The sequence below is a fragment of the Suillus fuscotomentosus genome, assembly GCF_016647785.1.
Source record: "Suillus fuscotomentosus strain FC203 chromosome Unknown F5891scaffold_13, whole genome shotgun sequence".
Classification (NCBI taxonomy): Eukaryota; Fungi; Basidiomycota; class Agaricomycetes; order Boletales; family Suillaceae; genus Suillus; species Suillus fuscotomentosus.
The window spans coordinates 1-14,273 of record NW_024539525.1 but is presented as its reverse complement, the minus strand read 5'-3'; the positions used below and the strand labels follow the sequence as shown (position 1 = coordinate 14,273).

The following is a 14,273-nucleotide window of genomic DNA, read 5'->3' as shown; positions in this document are numbered from 1 at the left end:
GTCGGGTCGGTGTAACATGGTCAGACCGCCGCCACGCATAACCGTTACACCAAAAGGTGAAATACTGAAAGCTTAGCTTTCAGTATCAGCGACGGTATATGTACTGATTATGAGAACTCAGGTAAGCCAGCGTGCTTACAGTCGGGTCACTATTCTCCACTGTACTAGTAATCAGCACCGTGGGGATCTCACAGTTACCCTTCTTTGGCTATAGTATCTTCTAATCTATTGATACTATTTCTGAGTTAACCCGACAGGGGTCGTTTCCCCAGTGATTGCAGTGTCGGTGTCGCATTTCAAGAATAAGTACAGTAGAAAATGAGTTACGAAGGTCTATTGTAGAGTCGAAATGTCAATTTCTTTCCAAAATTGTCTACAGAGGTGCCGCCCTATGGTAGAAAATACGCGTTAGGATATACTGTATCCATTGGCTCAAGTAGATGCAAGAATGTCAAGGCCAATCAACGGTAAAGGTATGTGGGTGCGATGCTCATTCGTGTTCGTCGTCTGCAGGCGCTTGTTATGGGACGAAGTGGCGGCATGATGTACTTGCGGTTGTGTAACCGATTCTCGAGGTGGCTAGTATATGGGATACGTTGTCTGTGCAAAGACGTGCAGGCTGATATACAGTGATGGACAGTTTTGTCGCACCGGTGGCATTGCTGGCGTATTGAAGTGAAAACTTTCGTGATGCGGTGAAAGTGCTCATGTATAGATGAGTCCAGTGCGCAATTGGAAGAGCGGGGAGGGAGAGAAAGAGGACCAATTTGTTTGGTATAGGATGGAGAAGCAGACTTATTTCACGTTCGAGTAGGGGACATCTACGAGAAGGTCAGGAGGGGTTTGGTGGTGTGTGTGTGTAGAGCGGAGTTAGCGGAGGAATCTCGGGAGCAGTAGGTAAAGCAGTACCTTCTCCAGCCGTGCAGTCCAGAGTCCACTCCAACGTTATCTCAAATTCATACCTAGCTGTATACGGCGGATTGGAGGTCCTGCCCCGTTCCATTTCCGCCTCGACGCCGCCCATCTTTCTTGACAGAAATTTGGCAAGCAGACGGTGACCATGAACACTGAACGTGTCATGGTCTCTAGATTAAAGACATGAAGGAACCACAAAAGATCTCTCTGTCGGACGAATGTAACACCCCGGTGGTGGCCAACAGCACCTCGTTCTTGTTGCAAACTCAAGAGGTTCTTTGCCACAGTAACAACAGGCTTTTGCTCGTAGGGCCAACCTGCACCTCAAAGAAGCGTCATTAAACCTGCTAGCTTGGCGTGAGCATCACAACATGCAGCATTGAATCGGCCTGTTCTTCATGTCCGAATGGTGTTGAGTGCCTGAAAAATGACATACGCACGTCGCCAGGAGTCAGTGGCTATTTGTAGGTCACACCGCCAACGTCCAAAGTAGTGCAGAAGCTCGTCGCTTCGAGACCGCACGGAGAATAGTCACCGTATGTGAGACCATGCCTCACTGAGTAAATGCTGTCACCACGTATTCAAAATAGGGATAGAAACCTTCTAGAAATCTGATGCCAATTTTTTGATGTCTTGTGCAACATAAATGTCTGTAGGAGGATGACTTTGGAGGGTGGAGTAAGGTGCACGAGGTGCTGTACGAAGCGGGAACATAAGTCATGAATGCTCAAGGCCCATCTATAAAATTAAAATCGTACCTCCAGGACTGTGGCACGCACGTCAGCGGCGAGTACAAAAAAGGATTTCCTTTGGCCAGCGTTAAACCATTCTCAGCTCTTGAGCGCCCTGCAATGCGCTGTAGCTTCTACATCTGACCACTTGCGGAATTAGATTGTTGCAATCGAACTCGTGTGAGAAGACAGTCAATTGCTTGAAGACGCACCAAATTAGCAGACACCAGAATGAGCGTCAATCGAAAGGCCTGGGCCCCTGGATTCACTTTGTATCCAGTGAGCAACAATGATTTCTGCTCACAAGTGACCCTAATTGCAACTCCTAGAAGGGACGATTATCTTCATTAGTCTAACGGAGACTAGAGAACTCAGGCTCAAGTATTTTGTGGTTAGGCCAACCCGGCGCTTGTGATTTTTACAGCAGCATCGTCTTCGGACGCCGTACTTGAGACTACCCCAAAACGGTCGCGAATAATAAAGAAGTGATGCCGCTTTCAGCAACTCGAAAAGTTTCGAGGTTATTATGTATTCTTTGTCGTGAGCATCAGGTGCTACCCACACCAACATGACCGCATATACTGGGTAAGTACCCGATACACATAATTTATCACCACTCACAGTACGACAGTCGAAGCCAGGGGTCAATTGCCTGAAATTTATCTCTGATGAGAGCAGTCATAACATACTTGGAACTGTTCACGCACACTGGCATGAACCGGAGCTTCCGGATTCAGTGATGGAATTCGATAGAGACGATATTGGTGGTCGCCGATATGTAACTGTGGATGTATGCTAAAGCTGGTGATACTTCCACTGCCATCGATTATTTTCAGAACTAGTAACCGGCGTGAAGCCGCAATATTGGTCAGCTGGAGGGAAGGACACAGCAAGGGCATACTAGAAGTTCAGAACACATTGCACGATCACAATATAGACATGGGCGCAAAGTAGCGGCGGCATGCCATACAAACTGTGTGTGGAAAGAGCATTAGCTGCGTAGTAAGTAAGAGGTCACGGGGGAAACCGTACTAGAAAAGGGTTCGCAACTTCTTATGATGTTACTCAGTACTGACTCCACCACGCCGCTCATTGTGATCTTGCTTTGTGATGTCTGAATAAACCGAATCTCGATGCTTAGAAAATGGAGACTATCAATATGTCGCGGACGTACTATAAGTACACATGTGCATTGTGCAAGCTACACATAAGTATGTTTTGCATGAAGAAGAAACGTTACTATTCAAATGAGGCTGTCCGGTTTATTACATAATTTAGTTACGTATGAGTTCAGTCTATTAATGGTATTCAAAGTAAAAATTTCATCGGTTATCGATTATCAGTAAGTTACGTACTCAGATCAGAGTTACATCAGCCAATTAAAAATCGTTTATCGTGTTTCGACCGATAATTTATTTAATTGCCATGATATCGATACAGTTTAATATTAATATTCCTGTACTGTAGTACAGAGCATCACAGATTGATGCGTCACGCAAGCGAGGTTTGTATCAAATTGTATGTCATAGGCAAATGCAGGAACCGGGGAAACCCCATGAGACTGCCTGGTTTTTCCGATGCTCCGGATATTTTAATCTCAGCCTAACTCTGCGACGACACTTTGTAACGGTCCACCGGCGTCACGTACTCTTTCTGGCAACTACAATCTTCATCATTTAATATTCTGGGTTGGAGCCCAGATCAGTGGACCCTCAAGGCCCCATAACTCTGGCAGTGCCACTGTGTTCCAACTTCCGAGGGTGATGAAGAGATCTTTGCTGCTCGTGAAAGTAATCACCGTCGCAGCTCCTGGGAAACGAACCACTGTCCGTGGCAAAATTGTTGGCCGCTATCTGCAGTCTGGCACGTTCACCCTTGCCAATAATGTCTACAGAATTTCGCCACGCCAGCATTCTATAGCTGCCTTGCGTGATATGCGCGATCGAACCCCTCCGCTGCTGTGCATGCAGTATCCTTTGGCATTGTCAATGGCATAATGATAAGCATGCGAGTACCTGCCGACATGCTGGAAGATCACGATGCCTCCTTTAAAAGTAGACTCGGAGGCTGGAGCAAAATCATCTGCTGAGCGGCATCTATGGATCCTTTGCACCCATTTTTCGAACTCGATGAGAGTTCTACTTATTACACGTCTATGTCTGCCCACCAACCTGCAGGTCCACACGGTGGTTGTGTGCCTACTTATGACTCAGATCATCTAGTCGCTGTTCCTTTTGAGAGGTGCGTCCATTCTCCCTAATTTTAGCTGTCACTGGTGCAAACTTGATTCCTCCAGTCGAAACAGAACTGTGGTCGATGGTCCTGTATCACCCGCTCATATACTACAGGCGCCAGTGGCTCCACAGTCCAGTTATCCTTTGGTTTATCCGTGGTCTGGTGAGAATATTCATGATCGTCCATACACCCTTCCTCATTTGGCCGTGCCTCCACATAGGATCTACGTACATGGGTTTTAACTCGGCGAACAACCAAATAATGGAAATGAACATCCCTCGACCCTCCGCTCCCATTCCCTTCGAAAATTTTCATGACATCTCCGATAACCTACCATTTCGCCTTCGGCGTGGCACTAGTCATTTCGAGACATACCATAATGACCGTTCCCATGAGTACCATGGCGCATTTCTTTGCCGATGGGACAATAAAGGAGCCCCTTGCGATGATGAGCTTCAGGCTACACCCAAGAGTATTCTCGCCCACCTGCGCCAGGATCATGGTATTGGGATTGGAAACAAGGAAACCAACCGTTGCCGTTGGATCACACCACACGGTCGCTGTAATGATCAATTGAAGTCCCAGAGTTTTGGGCGCCACATCATTAAGCACACTGGTATCAGATTCAAATGTTCTCTCTGCGATACGACCATACCAGCTCGGAATGACCTCGTCACCAGGCATCGCCATCGTCACCCGAATTGCTCTCAAGCAGACTTTATCATTATCCCAGGTCGCGATAGTCAAGCGTCTTTCTGACAATGGCCACCACTCTTTTGCCATGTTTCAGATGGTCTGTCGCATGTTATGTGATATGTGAGTGTCCAGCAATCGGGAAACCATCATCCAAAACTCAGACGTTCTTTCCAGTTAAACCCCTTTCAGCTGGCTGAGATGGGCGCGATTTTCGGTTTCGGTTTTAAGATTGTTGGGCCTGCAGCCTCTCGTACTCAGCTCTGCCTTCCCCATTGGCTTCTCTTCCCCTCGCACGTACCAGTTGCCTGCTTGGGTTGAGTTGTTATTGATTTATTGATTTCGCATTCGGACATCGACAATTCCTCTCCATTGATATGAAATTGTATACACTAGGGCGTCATGGTCGATTCGCGACGCTGAAGTATATACACACTGGTACCGTCTTATTCTTACCATATCGTGGTCTCTAGGTTGTTTGTATGGTTCTAGTAAAAGCCCTTGACGGATGAATTCTGCTGTAGCACATCGAATAGGAACTATATGGTGCATTCGGTCTACTGGCGCACAATTCACGATGCGTGTTGTATCGATACCATTTCTTATTTTATTGTTGATCCTATCTTGGACCGCCACCTGCTATGTAGACATTACCTATACTTCTTGTGCTTCTCGAATCATTAAACATTTCGGTGCCACCCTTCATATACCCTCATAATTAATCAATTTAGTCTTTGTTTGGTTTTTGTACTTTAATTACCACGCGCATTAAATGTGATGTGCGTAGGCCGAGCTATATCTTATCGTTCATCGCTTCGAAGCCGCTTAGCCTTCGAATCATCCTTTGGCTTTATCGATCATCCTTCACTTACACATTCCGCATTCGTTTCTTTAACATTCCTCGAGCCTCTTTGACTCTCATTCACTATACTACTAACATGGCCTGTGACGTCTATCGAACTCAACCCGAAAACTTTGCGAGGTACTAGCTTTCTCTTCTTTGGAGCTGGCTGGATTCTCACTGCGCATTTTGTAGCAGATCATCTTTGATTAAGCAGCGGAAGCTAACCTGACTTGGAGGTAAACCTGTCGACAGGCCTGGGGTGGGATGTGTGCGCCAACACACAAATAACTCTCAAGCTGCTTTCATGATTATCCCAAGTCACGATACTGAGGCGTTTTTCTGACAATGACTACCACGAATGCATGAGTTATATGTTTCACGGCAGTCATGATACTCAGGACGCTGAGATGTAGGCTCCCATGCATCATTCGTGACGCTTCATCCATTTGAACTTTCCTATGTTCTGCTATTCCACCATTGTAGTAGATATCGCAAGAATGAATTTGAGTAATCCATACTGTCGCTTGAGTTACTTGTGTGTCGATAGAGCGATAAGATTTACGTCTGTAATCGCGCTGCCTACCCAAAGGCGAAACGACACACGCAAGCGCCCGCTTATTCAGTTCCGTCATCAGGCATCTTTTGTTTGCTATACTTGCTCCCCCTGCCTATTCGCCATCGTTCGTTGGCCACATCGACGTGATCAAGTCTATTCCTCTCCAATAAAGGAATGTACCTTGCGCTGCGCTTGTACGTCCCTGCGCCGAGTGGGACACCAAGGACCGGTTCTCGGCCTGACATCGAATGAGGGAGCGTATGAGGTGTCAGTCCTGTCTGACTGAAAGGGAAGTATTGAGGTGGTGGAGAATGATATTGAGTGGCAGCTGTGAGGAAGTGCTCGTCTAGGACTGTGTGGATGAGGGAGCGTTGATGGATAGAATGGAGTTGGTGATAGAGCTCTGAGCCGGCGCCGCTCTCTGTACCGTCGCCATCTGTTTGCCATGTGACATCCGAATCTGCGTATGCACAGTCCCAAAGCATGAGAGGAAGGGCAGTCTGCCATCTGATACTCGGGTTTGCGATCTACCAGTGGCAACGGAGACTTAGTTGATGAATCTGATTCTGCATGAAAGACGTTCATAAGAGCTGGTATAATGGATGGCTGTTCAACTCCTGTTCCGACGAGGAAAAGGACAGCCATGATATGTCGAACTTGATGGTATAGGAAAGCAGATCCTACGAGATCGAATACGTATACTCGATTATCGCCGTCAGACTCTGGAGAGAGCGGATTGATCTGTGCGCGCATGACACAGCGGTGAAAGTTCGTGATTTGTTTTCCTGGATCAAGCTTGCACATATTGCGAAAGTCATGTTCGCCGACGAGATGGTTTGCAGCTGATTGCATTAGAGATACATCGAGTCCATGAGAGGTGAAGAAGTATTTGTAATGTCTGTGTTTACAGTTGAATCGAGCGGAAAAATCGGGGGAAATGGAAGACCATGCTAAGACGCGGATTGTTGGAGGGAGCAAGCGATTTAGTATGGATACGTAGCGGAGCTCGTGTTTTGCAGAAGACTGGAGTGAGGTGTTTTGGGGAGCGTCCTCCGTAGATAGGTCCTCCTCAGACGATGGTGATGATGTTACCTTGGAAGAAGTTTCGGTGGGGAGAGCACTTCGAACCCATAACGAAACTACCTGACCAGCAGCACTCACTCCTCGATCTGTCCTTCCACATTTCTCCCATCCACACCCATCCAAGCCACCAGTTTCATCGACGAGCCTTGCCTTTACAAAGGCTTTGAACAAGACGTCCTCGACCGTTGGAAGAGGCGTAGGACCGTTTTGATATGCCAGTCCATTATACTCCCACCCCGAGTAACAGAACTTGATAGCGATCTTCCGCTTCGGGTGGGATGAAAAATGGAATGGTTTCTTAGATGTTGGTGAATGAGTTGACTTGGGGTGCTTTTTGGCCTCCAGCTCTCTGAGACGTGCGATCAGCTCATCCTTTGACCAGGATTCGTAGTTTGGTGTCATGATGCGGAAATATTGCGTTTTGGATGGTAGAAAACGGTACGTGAATCCAAATCTTCCAAAACGCATGAGACTGCAGCAACTTACTGGTCAGCAAGCTCTTGGTACGCAGAAATCAATTCTTATGTCCGTCCGGGACTTCGGGCCGGGCCCTCAGGCCAGCTCATTATTTTCCTTAGAAGCCTCTGAATCTAATCCACCATGATTCTGTCGTCCGCGCGCCAGACGCTCAGCGCCAGCGCTCACCACTGGAATTTCATCAAGCGTTCCTCAACGCTGTGCTGCCACGGTCATGGCTAAGTCACCACAGCACTTTCACTTGAAGTAGACTGACAAATGCTTGTTTGTCTCCACAGTGCAAAAGATTCGGAATCGAAGGGAGGGAAATGCTATACCCTGTACCACCGGTTCTTGTGAATTCACACTTTAACTGTTATGTCACCGGATTCCACATCGGTACTGGCAGCCACTTGTCGGGCCTGGCCTCGTCGGTCTAACCCTAGTCCGATTGGTACATATCTCAATGATACTACGGGTCACAAGCTTCATATTGAATCCAGATCCCTCCACTATCCCGATTACTCCGGTACACTTGACTCCTTCGAGATGTCATAACAATACGCGAGACATAACATAGATACCATACTGTTTGTTATTTCGCTAATGACGCGTGCTCACAGTGCTCCTTTGACAGATGATTCGTCTAGGTCCGTGTACCGTATCTGCAGCTAGTCGTTTCATCCACTGCACTTTGGTATCTCAGCTGCTGTCAGTGAACTTTCAAGGGACGTGCTAGTCGGGTAACTGACATCTACACTACACTTAGAGACAGGTTGTGACATTGTCTAGATTTAAAATTCTGCAGATAAGTCGCCTTTTCGTGGCTTTCAACTTGACTGATCCCTGACGATGTTTCCGATCGCAGCTCGACAAGAGGCACGAGTGTTGGCTGGGATCGCCAGGTTTCCATTAAGCTCTCGGGTTCGTGAAATTCCGCTACAATGGTGGTGGAAGAGATAGATTAGTTACGCACTGTGTCGTCGCAACCTTCAAACAGGCAAGTTGATGGATGGTAGTCACTTCTGGTCAGTGTGCCAATGTTGCCATCCCAGAGCGGATCACCATGGCAAGTGACCCACTTATCAAATCGATTTCACATTGGAGTATTTTCTGAAGTGAATTCTGTATATGACAGGCGTCACATTGGAAAGCCTTCGTGGCACCCGGGTAGATCAAATTTTGATCCGTCGATTGAGGATACGATCCGCAGCGCCTAGGTGATATAGCGAGATGCTACGAGTTGGTCATATATATGGTTTCGTTCGTCTCCCGGGCCGACTCATTGTCGTACCGCGTTGCAACCCATGTGCCAGTGCGCAGCGTAGATGGCCAAATACCAAATAAAATATTCATTCAGTCAACACAGCACCTCTCTGATCTAATATGAACACAGATCGGTTAGCGGCAACATTCTCTACCATTTCTTTGTGGCTCACTGTTCTTTATTTCAGCTCGTCTGAAAACTTCATGGTCCATGATATCATGATGCTCCGGCCTGAGTATAACAGGGCGAATTTCATTCTGATTGATCGGGGTATTCTGTGCGACCACAACACCAAGGTCACAGTGCACCCGTGTAACTGGGATGGCTGCATGATGCATATTGCTGTAGAGCACAAGCAGGTCTGCAAACATCTCCAGCAACATCATGGTCTCAACACCACCAGCCCCACGAGCGACGACATGCAGCAGACTACGTGTCTTTGGACGGCTTGTCTCGGTGCCCACATGAAATTGGAGAACCTCCCACGTCATATGTTGTTATCACACCTTGGAGTACGGTGGATTTGTTCGACATGCGGGGGTTCACTCTCGCGGGAGGATGCCTTTCGAAGACATGCTCTCGAAAGACCGGGCTGCCAATATGCGAAACCCGTTGTCAAGTATGGAGATGGATCACTGGTAATTGACAACAGTGTAGTACTTGATGGGGGTTGGTCGGCCAGCCAAAAGGTCCGAGTCACGGTCATGTGAATCTTCTAACTTCTCTTACAGTAGTATCCCTATCGGTTTGTGTTCCAACCTCAAGTATATGCACCTCCCTATAGCTCCTGTCCGTCCGCGTCACGTCAGTGATCATGAATTGTCTTACCGTGTACTCCTACTTATGTAATTGATCTGCACTATTTGCAGCGGAAATTGCGTCTTTTCTCCTTGGATTCGTTGTAGTGTCGACCATCAAGTTATTCGATTGTCTTTATATCAACTTGAAGATACTAAAGTTTCAGTCCCATTCAACTACCTTCCAAGGCCTGAATTTGACGCCTACAGCTTAAGTCATTCCGCTTGCTTCAATATGGCAGTGCATTGAAGGAACAAAATACAGGTTCGACAGTACATACGTCCACAGATCAAGCTTAAGATCCAACTAAAGTAACAAAATGAGCATACAAGCTGTGCTGTCGTCGGTAATGTGCATAATAAGCTGCAAGAATATCAGACGGGAAAATCATGGCCACGACAGGCAAAGGCGTTTGGCACGACTGTCATGGGGTTCAGATTCTCTGCACTCCTTTCGTTTTGAGACCTTCAAGTGGCGCAGCTTAGAATCTGATCGGGTAAACTGCTTTCCGCAACTACCACATTTCGTTTTGTCGCTCAAATGAACCGTGACGATGTGCCGCGATATGCTCTCCTTCTGCATCTCCTTCCCGCAGCTGTCCCAGTGGCACAGCATCTTATCTTTGTCGCCGCCAGATTTAACATCGTGGTGCAGTTGGAGGTGTTTCATCACTTCGGACCTGTCGACAGTCAGAACTGAAAGGCACCCGCCATCCCAGCGGCATCGGCCCGGGCATGATGTGTCATTCAATGATGCATAGCCATTCCTCTCCTCCGACCGCGGCGGTGTAGGCAAATGAAGATCGGTTCCGCCACAAGAACTAGATAGATAAACATCGCCGGGGTTCTGCGCGTGACTTTGTATGTCGCTGGATGATGGCTCGACATGATGATCTTGGGCGTGCTTGTTTGCCCACGGGAAATAATCCTGAGATGATCTCCCGTTGGAAGATGATGCGTCAGGTGACTGCGGCGGGGGACTCGTAAAAGGAATCCACCACTGGAATGAATCGTCATCCATAGAGCGGGTCATGGAAAGCTCTGGAGAGGAGTTACTGGAAAATTCGACAAAAGGTTCCAGGTTGGAGCTGCGACCTTCAAAATGGCCAAGCCAGCTATGATAGGGTGCATCCCTTCCGTTGTCTGGATCAAGAGCGTGAATAAAATCGAACTCCATGGGAGATGGGCCGCTAAAGCTGGGCGACCGTGCGCCAAGCACAAAGGGGCCCTTGTTGAACGCGGAATCGCCGCGTGTCCAGTCACCGCCAATGTCCGAGCCATGATATTGAGTTCCTGAAAGAGACGACCTGCAAAGAACTCCTCAGTAAATATTTCCGCATATGCGCGCAACCACACGAACTGGAACTGATCATAGATTGACTCGGGTTCTTGGAACAGACTGCGTTGCGCTTTAGAATGGGAAGGGCAGGTGGTTGATTGCTTCGTTATTTCACGTTGTGCCCTGAAAAGACGTAGGACTAAGTGATTCCGGTAGTGCAAGTAGTATTCATACCTGATCATGGTTGTGCGACTATCCCGGATAATATCCTCCAATTTGTTGCATTCAATCCGCAACTCTATATATCTAAGCTCCAAGTCTGTGCATATATCTATATCCTGCCTGTATTTGGATGAGGTGACGGGTGACTTCGTTCGCGCTTGGGTGACGCCATCGTCTTGGTGGGGTACATAGGATCTACGTCTATACCGGTGGCATCTATTATGGGAGGAGTCGGACGAAAACGGGATTGTGTTTGTCGACATTTTTAATTGTGTCTCTGAAGTACGGATACAGGCCTGTCATCATTGTCAATAGAGACTTTATATCTGTCCATGATTAGCGCCTTGAAGGGCATGCGCAGAACTATTTGCGGGCAAGCCGCAATTGTGCCGGCACGAACCGTCAGCATGACGATTCTGCCACTAGATCTGCCACCTGGTCAGAGCGCTATAGGCTACTGTCACTAGCCACTGGAAAGTGTATTATCGGCGGACAGTCACACATTGTCACATCCGCCGAAAACAAGTGGCTGGCACATGTGGCAGTGTTTACATGCGGTGTCGTGGCTTTGTAGCATTCATCATTGTTATTAAAAGCAATTAAAAGCGATTTATTGAATATGCATTATCAACTGGTATGAAATTATGAGGGGCCATAGATGACTTGCATATGGTACAAAAGAAGGTGCCACGAATGAGTAAGTAGGTTGGTGGTGCTTCCTGGCAGCATGTTGAATGGACTGGCGGCGTGCAGTGGCACGATCATGTAGAGTCTGAGCAGAGATCTAAACAAAATGATCCGGTGTCTTCATATTATGGTGGATCTCAGCTGATGAGCTTTTGCTGCTGCCCTATAGCTCTTATATTTTCCTCTTTGAACTCCAGCAAGGGCTTCTTGAATCCGCGACTTGTGCTGGACCCTTTGCTTGGATTTGGGGAATGGGCACCCCTGCTCCAAGCGCACCTCATCTGTCATCCAAAATTCAAGCAGATTTGCCAGTACACTGAGTGGTCCGGCGGAAATAAAACTCCGCTACAACAGACTCGGCTTGGTGGCAATAGTGTTACCTTGCGAAGCAAGGTCAGGTTCACATGGATCATTTTATGTGATTTCCAAATAATAGTAAATACAGTGACGCCATACAACGTGATACGATGATGCGAACTTATCACCTACCTCCGATTTCCCTTCCAATACTTGTCGTTTTCTGAATAACAAAGTAATAACTTAGACCGTGCAACTCCCTCGCGCCCAGAGCTCCGCCCACAGGGCGAAGCTAGCGCGCTTCCCTTCCAATATTCGTCGTTTTCGGACAACTCCCTTTTTTGTTAATATGTTGGTAATAATGTGATGAATAAATAAAAATTAATCCTATAATTTTACGCCGCGACCCTAAACATCGTATTTACTATCTATCTATCGAAACACCATGCAACCTAGCGTATTTAAACTGCTAAGTACCTCCATCAGACATTTGGCTCCAGTATGACAAAGCTTTAGCTAGCTTTATCTAATGTATAATATCAATAATATGTATCACAATTGTAGACCACATGACAAAGGAATAGATAGGTAGACTACATAGGTAGAATCTGCCAAAGCTATAATATTGATGGGCCTGTGGTATCAAATTGCAATGTACTGGCACACTGATGTGTCGTTGTCAGATGTATCTACTCTTGCATGGGTTGCTTCCAATATATAATGAATAACATTGTGACAAATGAATGATATTGACTTGTAATGGAGTATCAATCTGGTGATTTTCTACCAAGCCTATCAAGCTTTGGATAGGTAGCTTCCGACGGTCAATTGTATAATGGGCAACATTGTGACAAAGAGATAATATTGACTTGTAATAAAGTATCAATCTGGTGATTTTCTACCAAACCTATCAAGCTTTGGATAGGTAGCTTCCGACGGCCAATTGTATAATGGGCAACATTGTGACAAAGAGATAATATTGACTTGTACTAAAGTATCAATCTGGTGATTTTCTACCAAGCCTATCAAGCTTTGGATAGGTAGCTTCCGACGGTCAATTGTATAATGGGCAACATTGTGACAAAGAGATGATATTGACTTGTAATAAAGTATCAATCTGGTGATTTTCTACCAAACCTATCAAGCTTTGGATAGGTAGCTTCCGAAGGTCAATTGTATAATGGGCAACATTGTGACAAAGAGATGATATTGACTTGTAATAAAGTATCAATCTGGTGATTTTCTACCAAACCTATCAAGCTTTGGATAGGTAGCTTCCGACGGCCAATTGTATAATGGGCAACATTGTGACAAAGAGATAATATTGACTTGTAATGGAGTATCAATCTGGTGATTTTCTACCAAGCCTATCAAGCTTTGGATAGGTAGCTTCCGACGGCCGATTGTATAATGGGTAACATTGTGACAAATGAATGATATTGACTTGTACTAAAGTATCAATCTGGTGATTTTCTACCAAGCCTATCAAGCTTTGGATAGGTAGCTTCCGGCGGCCGATTGTATAATGGGTAACATTGTGACAAATGAATGATATTGACTTGTACTAAAGTATCAATCTGGTGATTTTCTACCAAGCCTATCAAGCTTTGGATAGGTAGCTTCCAACGGCAGAAACCACCATCAATGACAGTGTGCCAGGGTGTGATATGGATTTGTCATGGTCCATCAATATGGTGATTTACTTATCAAGCATGTCTGCTGCTACAGGGGCAGCTTCCAATTGCAGGGTGTATCAATCACTGACAGTATGCCCAGAGATGATATCAAGTTACCATGCCCTATTAAGATGCTGATCAAGTACCAACCATGTCTGGCTTTACATGGGCAGCCTCAGATTGCAGAAGTCACCATCCATGACAGTGTGTAGGGGGGTAGCATTGGGTTATCAATAAGGACACTGAGTTGAGCTCTAACATTGGGTTGCAAAACCCTATCAAGATGACGGTCTTCAACTACCCTGACATTTGCAGTTTATGATGGCGCAAGACACCATCTATGACAGTGTGTCAGGGGATGACATTGAGTTATCATATCCTATCAAGTTGATTACGATGGCAGGAGCCACCATCCACAACACTTAGCTGAACACTGGCATTGGGTTATGAAGTCCTAGCAAGATGCTGGTATTCGGCCGAGGATGTCTACTATTACATTCACAGCTTCTGTTGCAGAGGAAACTACCATCTGGAT

General features: G+C 46.4%; 4 protein-coding genes across 4 annotated transcripts; 2 read left to right on the top strand and 2 right to left on the bottom strand.

Annotated features, from left to right (window-relative positions):
* Window positions 1–3,652: 3,652 nt before the first annotated feature.
* Window positions 3,653–4,801, top strand: F5891DRAFT_92493 (uncharacterized protein). Its single transcript, XM_041373855.1, has 4 exons — window positions 3,653–3,887; window positions 3,943–4,043; window positions 4,102–4,697; window positions 4,752–4,801. The coding sequence occupies exons 1-3, from the start codon at window positions 3,745–3,747 to the stop codon at window positions 4,638–4,640; spliced, it is 783 nt and encodes a 260-aa protein (XP_041228804.1). The 5' UTR covers window positions 3,653–3,744; the 3' UTR covers window positions 4,641–4,697; window positions 4,752–4,801.
* A 1,232-nt stretch (window positions 4,802–6,033) lies between these two features.
* Window positions 6,034–7,459, bottom strand: F5891DRAFT_1127146 (pseudouridine synthase; the record flags this gene model as incomplete). Its single annotated transcript, XM_041364154.1, has 2 exons — window positions 6,034–6,474; window positions 6,506–7,459. 2 exons carry the CDS (start codon window positions 7,457–7,459, stop codon window positions 6,034–6,036), a joined length of 1,395 nt encoding a protein of 464 aa, XP_041228803.1.
* A 1,287-nt stretch (window positions 7,460–8,746) lies between these two features.
* On the top strand, window positions 8,747–9,777 carry F5891DRAFT_1211365 (uncharacterized protein). The gene is made up of 2 exons (XM_041369204.1): window positions 8,747–8,913; window positions 8,968–9,777. The coding sequence occupies exons 1-2, from the start codon at window positions 8,900–8,902 to the stop codon at window positions 9,488–9,490; spliced, it is 537 nt and encodes a 178-aa protein (XP_041228802.1). The 5' UTR covers window positions 8,747–8,899; the 3' UTR covers window positions 9,491–9,777.
* A 266-nt stretch (window positions 9,778–10,043) lies between these two features.
* F5891DRAFT_902609 (uncharacterized protein) lies at window positions 10,044–10,301 on the bottom strand (the record flags this gene model as incomplete). Its single annotated transcript, XM_041373486.1, has 1 exon — window positions 10,044–10,301. A coding segment is annotated over one exon (258 nt), but the record flags the coding sequence as incomplete, so codon positions are not given.
* Window positions 10,302–14,273: the final 3,972 nt, after the last annotated feature.